Source organism: Dasypus novemcinctus, chromosome 8 (assembly GCF_030445035.2).
Source record: "Dasypus novemcinctus isolate mDasNov1 chromosome 8, mDasNov1.1.hap2, whole genome shotgun sequence".
In the NCBI taxonomy this organism is placed as follows: Eukaryota; Metazoa; Chordata; class Mammalia; order Cingulata; family Dasypodidae; genus Dasypus; species Dasypus novemcinctus.
The window spans coordinates 125,959,757-125,974,894 of record NC_080680.1 but is presented as its reverse complement, the minus strand read 5'-3'; the positions used below and the strand labels follow the sequence as shown (position 1 = coordinate 125,974,894).

The 15,138-nt window shown below is 69.4% G+C and overlaps 1 protein-coding gene across 4 annotated transcripts in view; it reads right to left on the bottom strand.

Annotated features, from left to right (window-relative positions):
- The window catches only part of VAV2 (vav guanine nucleotide exchange factor 2), a 180,508-nt gene that overhangs the window by 16,851 nt on the left and 148,519 nt on the right, over nt 1-15,138 (bottom strand). For all 4 annotated transcript variants that reach the window (XM_058302647.2, XM_058302648.2, XM_058302649.2 and 1 more), the window contains exons 8-17: nt 14,550-14,650; nt 10,460-10,559; nt 9,754-9,849; nt 9,168-9,236; nt 6,936-7,022; nt 5,274-5,359; nt 4,569-4,701; nt 1,876-1,985; nt 754-855; nt 405-493 (exon numbers count right to left, since the gene is read on the bottom strand). In XM_058302647.2, coding sequence (XP_058158630.1) covers nt 405-493; nt 754-855; nt 1,876-1,985; nt 4,569-4,701; nt 5,274-5,359; nt 6,936-7,022; nt 9,168-9,236; nt 9,754-9,849; nt 10,460-10,559; nt 14,550-14,650 — 973 coding nt within the window. The remainder of the gene's footprint in view (nt 1-404; nt 494-753; nt 856-1,875; nt 1,986-4,568; nt 4,702-5,273; nt 5,360-6,935; nt 7,023-9,167; nt 9,237-9,753; nt 9,850-10,459; nt 10,560-14,549; nt 14,651-15,138) is intronic.

The following is a 15,138-nucleotide window of genomic DNA, read 5'->3' as shown; positions in this document are numbered from 1 at the left end:
ACCTCCATGCAGTGGCCAGAAAACATTCTGTGCCTGCACGAGGGGGGGAGCATTCTAGAAGCTTCTGTCTGGAAAAGGGAGGGGGGCAGGAGAGGCTGGGAGAAGGCCTCGAGCGTCGGTCGAGAGCGACAGCTTTAGAAAGAGATGAGCCTTGGCCTGAATTGTCCCAGCAGGGCCTCTTGAGGGTCTCCCCACCTCTGTGCCTCAGTTTCCCCATGTGGCACCGGCAGTCCCTGCCTGGCTGGGCCACAGTGGGTATCACAGGGGAGTGTACGTGTGCAGCACAGAGCGTGGAGGGCAGGGAGCTGTGGAAGGGGGGATCAGGATGTGCAGCTTGGGTGCACAAAGGGGGCGCCCCGAGGACCCCCCACGCCCACTGTGCCCCCGCACGCGGTGGCACTCACTGCTCTTGCAGGGTGGCATCGCTTCCAGACACTCCTTGTGTGCCCCAACGCCACACCTGGTGCACAGGTAACCCTGGAAAAAGGTGCCCCTGCCAGCGACGGGGGGAAGGGGCAGTCAGCCCCGCACCCCCACTCCCCTTCAGCCCCAGGCCTCCAGGTGCCTCCCAACCACTGCAGCCTGGCGCCCGCTCCCCCTCCCACCTGCCCCAGCACCGCCCGACCCAAAGGGGCCACGCCCTGCACCCAAAGTCCACCCCTGGGGCCAGCCACCCCCCGGCCAGCTCCGGCAGGCTGAGGGGTCCCGGGCGGGGCCGAGGCCCCTTGGGGGCGGCAGGGGCGGGCGGCTCACCGGAGGAACATCCGGCAGGCCCTGCAGTTGGTGGTCTTGTCAAAGGTGTACATCTGGAAGCTGTGGTGGTTGGCGTTGGCTTTGTCCGGCTTGATGTTGGACCTGCAGAGGAAGAGCGGCTGCTGCGCCTTCGAAGGCGAGCCCGTGACCCCTGGAATCGGGAACGGCCCCGCGCAGCGGCCAGCACAGGGCCCAGGCCACCCCGCCACCTCCCGAACGGGAGACGAGCGTCTGAGCGGGGGCTGGGGCAGGACGCCGCGCCGGCTGGAGAGAAGGTTCTAGGGGGACGTTTCGTCTTAAGAGGGGCAGGTGCCAAACCGGTCGGAGCTCTGCAGTGGGCACCTGCGGGCGGCGCCCCTCACTGCGCGTGGCTTGAAATAAAAAACGTGGGCAGGCCCGGGGCCCTGTTGCGCTCACACGCTCTCGGGCTGCCTAGGGGAGCGTGCGCCAGCGGGGGGAGGCCCCGGGCGCCAGCATGGCTGTGGACCCGGAGATCCTCTCCACGGGGCTGAGGGCTCAGTTTGTCAAAATAGAAGGCTGGGGAGGAGTCAGAGCGTCTGGAGGGCGAGGGGCCCACACGGTGACGCCCCAGCCCCGCCCCACGCACGGGGTCCGCCGGCCAGCCTCTTCTGCTCCGGCCTTCGTGCGCCTGGCCCTGCTCCAAGGGCGCCCACTGCCTCCCCGTGATCTCCCAATGCCCCGCGGCCCTGACCCCCTTCTCGTCGCCGCTGCCCCAAAAGGAAAGGTCTGGAAGATCGGTGCCCCTGCCCGAAGGCCAAAGCCCAGCGGAGCCCGGGCCCGGTGCAGGGGCCCCAGCGGTCACCCCTCTCACACCCCGAGGCTCAGCCGGGATTTCACGAAGCGCGTCCTGCGGCTTTCAATAGAACGGGGCGCGCCGCTGGGGTCTGGTGAGCGAGGCCAGCTCCCCTGAGCCCGGGGGTCCTCCTGGCCTGGGGGGGTGTGCTGGACGGCTAGGAGGCGGCCGCGGCGGGGCCGGGGTCCCGCAGCTGACGGAGCCCCCCGGCCGTAGGCTCTGGACCCCTGCACCCTGCTCACAGCGCCCCGTCCGAGGTCTCCAGGCAGGTCCACCCGGGGCTGGGGGCGCCACTCGCGCGGACTCACATGGCCATCTCGAACTGCTCCATCCACTTCCTCTTCATGTCTTCCGTCTTGCAGAAGAGCTGGAAACCCTGCTTCCCCTGCAGGTGGATCAGGTAGAAGCCGTAGGACCACTGTGGGGACGGGGACACGGTGTTGCCAGTGGGGCTTTGGGACAAACACGTGTGCATGTGTATGCACGCATGCCCGTGCCTACACGGGGGCCCTGACAGACACGCTGTAATGTGAAGCATGCACACATACTCCAGCCTGCCCTGCACGTGCACGGACACAGGAACATGTGAGCATACATGCACTCTGCCTGTCCTCCGTGCTGTGTGCGCTCAAACGCAGCTGCCATGTGCAAGCATGTCACTCACGTGTGCTCTTGTGTGCATGTCTATGTGTGTGCATGTCTATGCATGTGCATATGAAAACGGGTTTGCCTGCAAGTGCCTTGGGCTCTAGTGATGGCGAGCCCGGGTATATGTACGTATAAGTATGTGTGTGAATGTATTACAGGTGTAGAGGCATGTGTGTGCATGTTATCTGTGGGCACATGTGGACGAGTGCATATGTGCATGTGTGTAGTGTGCACAGGTGCATATGGACATGTGTGTATGATGTCTACACATGGGTATGTTGTGTGCCATGTAAATCTGTGCGCACTCTAAGTGTGTATGTGTGCATGTATACAGGCGGGCACGTGTGTTCATGCGCGTCAGTGTATGCAGCTGTGTTGTGCATGTGGGTTGTGTGTATGAGGCACTTCTCTGCATGTGTGCTTGCGTGTGCCACCTGTGCGGGTGCTAAGGGGTGCAGTGCCTTGGGGACCCTCTGAGGTGCTCTCCCTGCACCTGAGCCTGCTGTGTCAGCTGGGCCGTCTCCGGGGCCCGAGCAGGGTCTGGGGCGTCCAGGGCGGGCTCCCGGGAAGCAGCCCGGCTCCTTCCATGACGCCCACCCCCTTCCCCTGCCCCCTCTCTGAAGCAAAAGAGCAGAGAAAAGGTTTTAAAGGCAAAAGGGTGGGACGGGCCGCGGGCTGGGCCTCGTGAGCCGGCACTGCCCCAGCAGCCACCTCCGCCCCACCCCGGGGAGAGCTGAGGGGCTGGGAGTTAGGAGCTCATTGTGCCAGAAAAGACAAAAGGAAAGAGGAAGCAGGGGTGGGGTGGAAGAAGGAGGAAAAGGAGGACGGAGGGAGGGGGAGGGGGAGGGGGAGGGAAGATAAAGGAAAACGCTGCCCAGCTGCAGGTGCCGTGAGGGACGGAACGCCTGCTGGGCCGAGGTGGTCGAGGCCCCTCTGCCCCGGGGCGGGCAGGGGCAGGCTCTCGCCTGGTGCCCCCGGGGGGGCTCACCTGCCATCCTGAGCACTTTATTTTATAATTAGGAAACAAATGTGAGAGACCCGAGGAGAGGAAGAAGGGAGAAGACGCGCGTGGCCTCGCCCCTCAGCCCCCGGCCCCGCTGGGGAGGGAAGTGGCGGCAGGGGCCTGAGTGAGGCGGCGGCGTGGCGGGCGCCACGAGCTTACCGTTTTCCCGTGAGACTGGGAAGCATGAGGAGAGCAAAGGGGAGAGGTCACTGGGGGGCCAGGCCGGCCCTGCGGGGGCCCCGGGCTGGGCAGGGCACCGGAGAGCGGCCCAGGGCGGCCCAGGGACAGCTCGCTCCTCCCACACCCGGGAGAGGCCCGGGGTCAGCGGCACTGCCTCGCCTTGGATGCAAAGGCTGGAGCACACCGCGGCTGTGCCCGACGTGGTGAATCCCAAAGGCAGCGCCAGGGGCTGGGGCACCCTTGCCCGCCAGCCCCCGACCACGCCCAGCCCTGCCCAGCACGTCTCCAGCTGTGCTGAAGGCAGCGCTGAGGCTCAACCAGGGGCCGGGAAGGACCCCTGTCGCTGTGGCCCTGCCTGGGCACTCGTGGCCAAGCTCCTGTGGCCATGGCCCCACCCTTGTAGCCACAGCCCCTCCCCTTGTGGCCATGGCCCCGCCCCTGCACTCACAACCCCTCCCCTTATAGCCATGGCCCCACCTCCTACAGTTATGGCTCAACCCCTTATGGCCACAACCCCACCCCTGCAGCCATAGCCCCGCCCCTGCGCGGCCACAACCCCGCCCCTGCAGCCATAGCCCCGCCCCTGCAGTCATGGCCCGGCCACTTATGGACACAACCCCGCCCCTGCAGCCATGGTCCCGCCCCTTATGGACACAGCCCCACCCCTGCAGCCATAGCCCCGCCCCTGCACTCACGGCCTGGCCCCTTATGGACACAACCCCGCCCCTGCAGCCATAGCCCCGCCCCTGCACTCACAGCCCCGCCCCTTATGGACACAACCCCACCCCTGCCGCCATGGCCGGCCTGCCTCATCATCAGAGTCTTTGACACGCTGCAGCCGGGCCCACCTAGAGCCCCCTCCAAACGCAGGGCCTGCCCAGCGCACAGGCCACACAGCTGGCGCCAGGCCGGCCGAGGTCCAGCGCCCGGCTCCCACCTGCCCTGGGCAGGCCCCCTCACCTGGGCGTCCTGAGGTGCCCCCACCCCCCGCCCCCGTCCACCCCAGGGAGAAGTGGCGACCTGAAGAGGGGCAAAGCACCGGGCCTGGGACAGCAGGTGCCCTGGGCCGCAGCCACGGCGACGAGGCGGGTGGTGAGGGGCCCCGGCGGGTGAGGGCCTGGCCTCCGCGGCGGGGATGGGCTGCCTGCGGCGCGGGGACCCGAGGCCCACCTTCTTGACGTCCTTGAGGTTCATGGGGTCGTCGGTGACCTTGTGGCACAGCAGCTCGATGATCTCCTTCAGCTCGTAGCTGTAGCCCTTGCGCTTGCAGACGATCACCACCTTGTCGAACAGGAACAGGTACCTGGCGGCACAGCGGGCACCGCCCGGTGGTCAGGGCCCGCCCCGGCTGCTCAGAAGCGGCCCCCCCAGGGCGCCCCCCCCTGAGCCCACCCCGAGCCGAGGCTGGGGCCCGGTCCCCGCGGGCTCGGCAACCTCCGGGGCCGTCACTGCCGGGTTCCACTTTCACCCCCACTACGCGGGGAGCTCCGGGCGGGCTGCGAGCCCGGCCCTGGGGGAGCGCCCCGCACGCGGCCATGGGCACCGGGGACCCCGGGCCGGCAAAGGATGGCACCGCCTCCTCTGGAACATTCCTGCTCACACCCGCGTGGACTCCCAGGCACGGCCTGCGGCTGCTGGGCAGGCCCAGAGGGCCGGCTCTGGGTGCGTCCCCACTCCGGGGCGACGGCGAGCGCGCAGCCAGGCCCCCTGCCCAGCCCCGTGCCCTGGCCTGGAGGAAGGAAGCAATAAAAACCCCGAGGAAAACAAAGGCAGCCGGGCAGGCCGCGCACCGCACAGGAAGGGCCCCTTCCGGACGCGCTGGGCGCCGGGCCGGGCCGCCGCGGGGTGCCCCCGGCCGCGGCGCGCCCCGCTCACCGGTCCTGCTTCGTGTGGTTGACGATGGACCGCACCTTCAGCTCCCCGTCGATCTTGGGCCTCCCGAACTCCTCCAGCTTCACTTGCTGGGAAGGAAAGGGCAGCGCGCTGAGGCCGCGGCCGGGCGGCCCCCTGGGCCCCACGCCTGAGGGAGGCGGGCCGTGCCGGCGGGCAGGGCCCCACGAAAGCCCGGGCTTCGGGTGGGTCTCGAGTGCCCCCCAGGGAGGCCCCCCCTTTGGCACTGGGGAAACAAAGGGCAGTCGGGGGGCGGCTCTAAAGGGCCACCTCCAGGTACAGCCTAGAGCAGGGACAGGCAGGAGAGGCCGGACACCCGACCCGAGAGGCCAAACTACAGGGAGAACAGGCAGTGCTTCTGGGGCGGTGACCGTCGCTCTTTCCTAGGAGGAAGCTTCAAGCCAGAGTCCCTCTCCGCATGCTGGGATTTCATCTCTGTTTTCTGTTTGCTGTTTCTCAGCCACCGTGCTCTTTTCAAAGAGCTGCGCCGGGCACGTCCTTGCGTGGTTTTCAAAAGAAAAAAAAATCTATGGAGACAGGCAAAGGGCGCCGGTGCCCGGAGGGGTGGGGGGACAGTCTTGAGCCTCTTCCTCCAAGCTGTCCAGGTTTTCCAGAAGCTTCCGAGCACGATGGCTAAGAGCGTGGCTTTGGTGTCGTGGGGTGGGGCGGGCGCTTCCTCCAGGGCCCCCTCTCTCCTCTGAAGTGGGGATCACAAAGGTGCCAACCTCCCGCCGGCACTGGGACCGCAGGCCCCGCCGCTCCCCAGCTCTGAGCCTGCTTAAGTGTTTGTTGTTTGGCGAAAAAGTCCTGCTCTTACTTAAGGCTTCAAAGGACTAAAGCTTCTTTCTTGGCTTACAGAAGCAATGCGGGTCAGCCAGGGCGTGCGTGGAAGACGTCGAGTAGGACGAGGGGCCGCCGCCCCCACCCTCCCGCGCTCAGGCGCCTTTCTTGTTTTGCAACTTATTTCCTCCCCTTTAAGTGGTGCCATCAGGGACGCTCTGCTCGTAGCGAGGTGGGGGCCAGCAGCATCCTCGAGCTCTCTGTGCCTTCTGACTCCGGCCAGCGAGGTCTGGACAGGCAGTGAGGACCCGAGGACCACCCAGCCCCGAAGGTCCACGCGGCTGAGGCCGAGACACCCGGGTTCAAACATTCGGCCGACGGAGAGAAGCGGGCACTGGCTGGCACGAGCGGGCGGAGGTAGGCCGGCTGCTGGGACAGCTGCTCTCTGCTCCCCGGAAGATGACCCGGCGGCACCCTGAGCCTCTGGGAGGGTCTCGGGAGGGTCGGTCCTGCCTCAGGGGTGGGGAGGCGCCCTGAGGGGGGCCCCCCCCAGACCAGGCATCTCCCGGCTCTGGAACCCACAGCCTCTCTCCTGGGCCTTCTGTCTGGGCCGGAGGGAGAAGAGGGAGCCGGGCGCCGCCACCGCGGACCCCGCCTCCTTAGAACGGGCCCTCCTAGGTCGGCGCCTGCCGCTGGGCACCGGCTCGGCTGGACGTGCCAGCGGCCGCCCCCACTCGCCAGCCCGTGCTCACTGCGTGGACGCGGGGCACGCCCACCGCCTCCCGGGTCCTGAGCTCTGGGAACGCGTTTTTAAGGAAGAGCCCCCGCCGCTGCTCCTCGCTGCCTCGAGGGGTCGGCGGAACTCACCAGGTTCTCTATGGAGCTCTGGAACTCGCTGATCTTCTTCAAGGCCTCCTTGTCGCGTTTCACCTCGTTGATGTACATGGCCAGGTCCTTAAAGCAACGGGGCGGGCTCAGCGGGCGGCAGGGGTGGGCCGTGGGGGGCTCGGGGCCCGGCGGGGCGAGGGGTGGGGAGGGCATGGCGCGCCCGGGGCCCCGAGCTCTCGCGGGGCCAGCGTCCTCCTGTCCCTCGGCCGCTCTTTGAAGCTTGAGGGGACGCTGAAAGCCGTGGGCTGTGCGGCAGGCAGCCACGGGGTCTGCTCCTGGACGAGCGGGCAGGTCCCCGGGTCGCCCTGCAGGATGAGGGGTCACTCGACCCGTCTAGGTCCCCTCTAGGCAGGGCCCGGGTCCACGTGCAAGGCCCGGACCTGTGTCCCCCTCCACGGCCGCCGCGGCTGCAGCCCTCCCACCGGCCACCAGGGGGCAGCGCCCGCCCGCAATCCGGAGGCAGGTCCCCTGGGAAAGCCGGCGGGGCAGCGTCACCCGCGCCACCGGCCGCGAGGGGGAGCGGGCTGTCCGGGTGGAGGTCCCCCAGGACACCAGCGCAGGGTCGAGCGGGCTGAGCTCCCGGGGCGCCGCCTGCCCCCTTTCCCCCAGGAGCCCCACTGCCTCCGCCCCCTGCCCCCCACCCTCCCGGTCGGAGGGGCCCCCCACGGAGGCTGCAACACGTCTGCAGCGGGCGTTCTGTTTTCTTGTTGACTTGGGTTTAAGCGAGGGGCAAATGGCAACAGCGAGGACCTAAGAACCCATGGCAGAAACCACGATGGGGTGGGCGGGCCCTGGGCGAGCTCCCTGGCCTCTCTGGGCAGGACAAACGGGCGACGGGCATCTCCGGGCCACTGCACTGCATGGGGCTTGGATCTGGGATCGAAACTCCCAAGGAGACGCGGCTCGGGCCCGCAGAGGGAGAGCAGCTAGGTAACGGGCAGCACCTCCCGGCGCGGGGTGAGCGCTCCGTCCCCGGGGGAATCAAGCCACAGGGTGGCTGCACGAGTGCTTTCCTATGTCATTTGGGGAACGGATCTAAAACTTCCAACTCCTTCCATCTCTGAAGTCTTAGGACTGGGTGGTTGGGTTTCTTGGAATCGCCCAGGGCGAGCCTGGAGGCCACAGGGCTCTCTGAGCAGCGCCATGAGCTGGCTCTTGGGACACTCTGTCCCATAGCAGGGACCCAGGGTGGCCAGAGGCTACGTGTGAGGTGTGGGAAGGTGGGCCCGGTCGGTCCATGGACCCCACGGGCTGGCCACAGCGGCTGTCTCAGGGCCTCCCTGGGAAGGGGCCGCGGTCCACTCCCAGCGGGCGCCAGGGGGAGGAGGGGCCTGGTTCGGGCAACAAGGCCCGAGGCTGAGGTTACCCGCCAGCCTGTGGCTGCGGAGGGAACAGGTGTGTCCCTCTGCTTTGTGATGGGGCATCGGTTCCCAGAGCCATGGAAATGGCCAGAGAACCAGGAAGCGCCTGGGGGAGCCGAGGGGCAGACTCAGGGGCCTGGGGCCCCCTCCCGTGTCCACAGGTGCGTGCTCACGCACCTGCGCACGCACGTGCTCTCGCACACCTGCACACGCACGTGCTCTTGCACACCTGCACACACGCGTGCTCTCGCACACCTGCCGAAGCCTCCACGTTTACACGTGATTCGGGGTGAGTCCCCGAGAGGCAAGGCGCCTGCTCAGAGCAGCGTCTCGGCACAGACCGCAGGGCCACCCAGCATATGGGCGCTCGTGAAACATAGCTGCAGAGCGGGCTGCAGGTACCTCAGGGGAGGCCTTGAACGCCAGAGCGAGGCACTCGTACCTCGCTGTACAGCACTGGGGAGCCACAGAAGGTCTTTGAGCAGGGGTGTGGCACGAGCTAAGCTCTCCTGCAGGGAACTTCCCTGGATGGTGGGGTTCCACCGAGAGGGAAGGGAGGGGAGAGGGCGACGCGGCTCGGGGAGCCCAGCGGTCAGGAGCCCAGGAAGGGGAGCAGCCTTTCCTGGGCAGAAGGAACTGGGCTGCGAGTGGACCAGGTAGGGGGCTCACCTGGCCAGGGGGGTGCTAGGGGGGACAGGGCATCAGCATGGGCTGCAGAGGTCAGGGGTCGGGGCTCTGGGGGAGCAGTGGGGTGCTGTGCCTCCTCCTGCCGTCCCAGGAATTCATCTGTTTACAGCATGCAGCTCACCAGGGAGCCCCAAACCTCTTGTGCCTCAGTTTCCCCACTCACCTGCATGGCTTCCAGGGCCTCTTTGAGCTGCTGTCTCTCGGGCCGGTCTGTGGAATGGCTCAGAAGTTCCTGGGGGGCGAGAGGAGAAGCATGTGACTTGGGGGTGCCGGCCTCAGCCCACGGCCCGCCTGGGCAGGGGGCACGTGCACAGAGCAGGGCCTCGAAAAGCCCTGCCCATCGCCCCGGCCCCGGCTCGGCCGCCTGATCCCAGCAGACATAAACCCCTCACCGGGGTGACACCCCACTCCAAGGCAGGGACACCCCAAACCTTGTGGATAACGGGGAAGGGCAGCAAAAACCACCCAAGAGGGACGTTAAGGCAGCGAAAGGTAAGGGCTGAGGTGAGGGGCCTCCCTGCCCCGTCCAGGAACCAGTCTTCTCTCCTTGTCTGTCCTGAAGACATCTTTCCACTCTCACTTTGGCCGTCAGGAAGCTCAGAGGCAAACCGAGCTCCTCGCCTCCCTGCTCTGAGGCCGCAGCCCCAGCCTCCTCCATGGACTTACTTGGCGGGCGCTCACCTCACGCCGGCTTGTCGTGCCTCGCCCGCCCCCATGGCCCCCGCCCCGTGCGCTGCGCGGGGACTCACCTTCAGAAGGAGGTGGTACTTGAGCACCCTCTGCATGGGGACGACAAGCAGGTCCTGCAGCTTGAACTTCCCGTCCTGGACCCTCAGGGTGCACTCCTGGGGGGGCGCGGCAGGTTGGTGACGGGCTCCCTGCTCCCCTCCCCCACCCGCTCCTCGCCCCTGCCCAGCTCAGACGCAGGCCCCCCTCCAGGGCTGGGCTCTTGGTCCTGGCGGCATCTGCCCACGACCCTGCCTGCCGCAGGGGTGGGGGTCCCAGCAGGTGCAGGCGGTCCACCCGGGAGGCGGCAGGGGAGACTTGGAATGCCCGATGGCCCTCGGGGCGGGGCCTCACCCTCTCCCCCCCTCCCCGTCAGGCCAGGGGCCGGGGGCGCCCCCACCAGCCGCCTGCACCTTCCCAGGGGCGGCCCCCCTGCCCCAGAGCGAAGGGATTCTGTGCCAGGTTTTGTGCTGGAAACAGGGTTTCTGGGGAGCCCCAGCCCTGGGGGTGGGTCAGCAGCCCGGCTGGTTGTGGGGGCGCGTGGCCATCTGCCAAACTGATCCTGAGCTGCGCCGCCCGGCCCCCTCCCCACCCCAAGATGCACGGGGGACCCTCAGCTACGGCCGCCTGGTAAAACCAGGACGACCACCACCCCGTACCCCGCCAGGGACGAGGGCGGCTGGCGCTCAGGCCCCCGCCGCGGGCAGCCCGGGGTGGGGGGTCCGTTACCGCCACTTTCTGCCTGAAGTCCTCGCGGCTGGCGAGCAGCTGGCTCAGCGTGCTCTGGGCGTGCTCCATGCGGCTGCAGTACTCGCCGTAGATGAGGAGCCTGCGGGCAAACGCGTGCTGAGCGGCCCGGGGGCTGCGGGGGGCTGCGGGGGGCTGCGGGGCGCAGCTAGCGCTGACCCCTTCCGGAAACGCTGCCGGGCCGTGGGGGGCCGCCGAGGGGAGGCGCCCGCTCCCCGCCCCAAGGAGGGTCCCCAGCGCCTCCCACCCTGCAGAGGCCAGAACCGAGCGGAGGGCAGCCCCCGTCTGTCGAGTGGGCAGACCCCGGGGGGCGCACACGCCCAGGCCCGTCCTGGCTCGTGCCCTCGGCTGCAGTGCCCCCTGCCCACACCCAGGGTGGGGGTCCCCGCGGGCGGCGCTGACACTCCTTGCATCACCGAGCCCGCCCCCCGCCCGCCCTCACCCACCCGCCTCGCCCCCCGGGCTGGCTCACGCTGTCCCGCTGCATGCACCGCCCCCTCTTCTGGCCCCAGAGCTGCCCCTCCCGGGACGCTCCGGAGCCCGGCGCGTCTCATGGGCCTCGGTCACTGGCCTGGAGCCTCGTCTCTCAGAACGTCACCTCTCCGACGTGAGGCCGAGAGCCACGTCTGGTGACTTGCAGACGGTGACGACACGGGTGGCGGCCGTCACTTACCCCCCATGTGGGGCATCTCGGAACCGGGCTGGGACGACCACGGCCACTTATCCACCCCACCTCGGACGCCGCCTTCCCGGACCATGGGCAGGTCGTGGCACAAGTGGTGGAGCCGGTGGCGGGCTAGCGCTCTGCGGACGAGGCGCCTGGGAGGCCTCTCGGACCCCCGGCTCGGTCGCTGGCCGCGTCTGCCCCCCGTCTCAGCCTCGTCGGCACGTGTTGCGGGCGGCACGATGGGAACACGTCCAGGCCCACAGCCGGGGTCCAGCGTGGCCAGGCCAGGTGTGGCAACAGGCCCCGAAGCGCCCCTGGCTCCCAGGGGGCTCGGGTGCCACTCCCCCGGGGGCTGAGCGGCCACCACGCCCCCAGGCCGCCCCGAGAGCCTCCTGGCACCCCCGTGGCAGGGGCTGAGCTTCTGCCCTTCTGGAAAGAGACTCCAGCCTGGAGCAGGCGCAGAAGCTGCCCGTGGCTGCAGGCAGCCTGGGGGCCCCCGGCGCAGCCCCCGCTGCCGAGTGCCCGGGGAGCGGAACGAGCCAACTGGGAGCCCCCTGGGTGACAAACTGACCCCGGTTTCCACTTAGACGAACGTTACTGAGAACTTCAGAATGAGGGCTGACTTAAACTCGTCACCTTAGAATGCAATTGAGAAAAGGGTAATCCCCTTCTCCTTCTCGACACCTGAACACACGCTTCGAGGGCCCCACAAATGAGAGGAGGAAGAGGAGGGGGACCCGGGGAAGCCGCAGGGGCTGCCAGATGGAAGGCGAGCACGCTGGACGAGACGCAGGCTGCGCGTGCACCTCCAGCCCGGGCAGCTCCAGCCGGGGCCCGCTCTGCCCGAGGACAGCCGCCCAGGGAGCGGGGACGCAGCGCAGGACTGCGCACTCACCTCCACGCAGAAGGGACCCAAGGCTCAGAGAGGCTGGGGGCTTGCGGGCACCACGTTGGGCCAGCGGCCACTAAGGGCCCCAGCCAGCCGTGACGGACCCCGAGCCCGGCCCCGGCCCACCCCGCGCTGCCTCCGCGGCGTCCTGTCGCCCAGGCCGGCCCAGGGCCGTGGAGAACCGAGCGAGCCGCGGGTCCCGGGCCCCTGACGGAGGGGGCTCCCCGAGGCCGCCGCGCGCCCTGGAGGCAGGAGGGGCGGATCTGGGAAGGGGGGACGAGAGCCAGGTGTGCCCACCAAGACGGTGGCCCGGGAGGTCTGCCCGAGCCTCCCGGCACTGGCATGACCACAGCGGGAAACCCGTTGGTATCTGCTTTAGACAAGGGACCGAGAAGAGACCCCAGAGCTGACCCTGCTGGCGGCCTTGGCCCCACCCAGGGTGTCCATGGGCAGCGAAGGGACCCTGGCGGGTGGGGGTGGGGTCCGGGCCACTGCCCTCCCCACCCACTCGCTCTCGGTCCCTCTGTCCCCATCGCCACACGGGCAGCTCCGTGCACTGAGCAGCTGAGTAGCCTCCTTCAGATTTCTTAAATGAAACTGCAACGAGGGGGCTGAGAGGGACCCCACAGTCTCACCAGACCCCACAAGGGGCGGCAGAAAGGCTGGCCTGTCCCCTCAGGTGCCACATTCTGCCCCTCCCCACCTGCCCAACTTCTACTCATCCCTCAAAACCCTGCCCACAGGGGCCACCTCCTGGCCCAAAAGGGCTGGATGGACATGCCCCAGGCCAGGCCGGAGAGCAGCAGGGCAATGGCCCGTCCAAAGCTGGGTGGGGACCCAGGAGGGGAGAGGTCCTGTGCCCCCAGCATGGCTCCAGGCCTCGCCCCTGGGGCCTCACGCCTCCCCACGGCCACCGTCCAGCCTGCAGCCCTGAGGCTCAGGGGGGACTTGCACGGCCGTCGGGCAGGGGGGCGGCGGGGCCGGATCTCAAGGCAGGTCCTCGTGGCCCCGAGGCCACGGCTCCCAGCGCCCCCCCGAGGCACCACCCCTCTAAGCCTGGAGGGATGACTGAGACGCCCCTGGCCCAGACCCTGCTGCCCGGCTCAGGAGCCGCGACCCCGTCCGTGGGGCAGCGCAGGCCGGGGAGCCACGGAGCCCAGCGGAACGGGGCCGGACTCGCCCTCGAGAATCCGCAGACCCCAAGGCGGGCCCCACGCCCGTCGGAGGAAGCGGGTGAAGGAGGGCGAAAGCCGGCGGGCCTTAGTTTTAACCACAAACGTCCGGCGCTGCTTCAAAAAGTTCACCCCAGGCTTGGAAAGAAGGCAGAAGCCCCGGCGTCGTGCGCCAGGCCCCCCGCAGCGCCGCGGGACACGAGCCCGCCCCGGGAAGGAGCCCCCCCAGCAGGGGCTCGCCGCGGACGCTGCGCGGTGGGACACGGCTTCTGCCCCCGCATGGCGCCGGGGCCCGCGGGCAGGCGCGCCAGCCCCGCTCCGCCTCGCCCGCCTCCCCCCTCAGCGGCCGCACACGCCGCCTCTGCCCCCGTGGAAGGAGGCTCACCGTCCCGCCGGCCGCGAGCAGATGATCGCCCCTGACCCCTGCTCGGCGGACGGCGGGAGAGTCGTGCCCTTCGACGCTGTGAAAAGCGAACCCTGGCCCCCCGGAGGGGACGGGCATCTCGGGGAAGCTCTGACCCGCTGCTTCCACGGCCGCGTCCGCACGACACTGTCCCAAGTTCGCAGGGAGCCCGGGCTGGGGCCAGAGCGGGTCAGGGGACAGAGCTGGGGCCTTGCCCTCAGGACGGTGGCCAAGCCGCCGGACGGTGGCCATGGGGAACGGGGACCGGGTGGAGAAGTAGCGAAGGCCCTTCCAGCTAGACGTGGCCCGAGGTGGGCTCTGGCCGCAGGAGGCAGCTGGGCCAGCGCCCAGGGGGCTGCAGCGGCTGCAGGTGGGCGGGGGCTCCCGGGACCACCGAGCCTGGGGCTGGGACGTTAACGGCCTCCCCCGGCGCCAGGCAATGGAACTCACGCCCAGCTGCCCACCGCCACCGAGGCCCACGCCCCGGCCACCCGAGGTCCCCGAGCGCCAGGCGTGCATCTGCTTAGAGCCTCGATCTCCAGTGCACACCACGGTGCCAGGTGTGCGCGGGGAGGGCAGGGGCCGACGCGGCGCGAGCTCCCGCCTGCCAGGCCACCCGCCCGCCAACCATGGCCAGGACCACACCCCAAAACCGGGCTCCGGGGCGCCCGGCCCCACAGGAGCGAGGCACGAGGCTCCGTGCCTGGGCAGAGCTGCGGGACGCGCGCTCCTCCCTGGGGTCCGGGCTCCCACATGGGCCCCCTTTAGGGTCGGGCTCGGAGGGGCTTTGCCTGGGGGCCGCGGTCGCCCCGACTCATCTCCCGGGGCCGTGACGGGGGTGGGGCAGGACCGGCGCCCGGACGTCGCCCGTGGACACTGCCCGGCGGGGGCGCCCGGGGCTGCACAGCAGGGAGGGGCCGCGAGGCCGGCCCCCCACTCACCTCTCCTTGAAGTCGAGGAAGACCTTGGCCAGGGAGCTGCCGCCGGCCATCATGGAGACGTCGATGGCGCGCAGGAAGCTGTGGTGCACCTTGATCAGGTCCTGCAGGAGCGCACCGGGCAGGTGGGCGCGGGGGCTCCAGGAGGAGGGGGGAGGAGCTCCGGGTGGGGGACAGGGGGCGCAGGGCTCCAGGAGGAGGGGGCAGGAGCTCCAGGTGGGGGACAGGGGGCGCAGGGCTCCAGGAGGAGGGGGGAGGAGCTCCGGGTGGGGGACAGGGGGCGCGGGGCTCCGGGAGGAGGGGGCAGGAGCTCCGGGTGGGGGACAGGGGGCGCGGGACGCCGGGCCCCAGGGGACCGGAGCGCACCGGGCAGGTGGGCGCGGGGGCTCCGGGAGGAGGGGGCAGGAGCTCCGGGTGGGGGACAGGGGGCGCGGGGCTCCAGGAGGAGGGGGCAGGAGCTCCGGGTGGGGGACAGGGGGCGCGGGGCTCCGGGAGGAGGGGGCAGGAGCTCCGGGTGGGGGACAGGGGGCGCGGGGCTCCGGGAGGAGGGGGCAGGAGCTCCGGGTGGGGGACAGGGGGCGCGGGGCTCCGG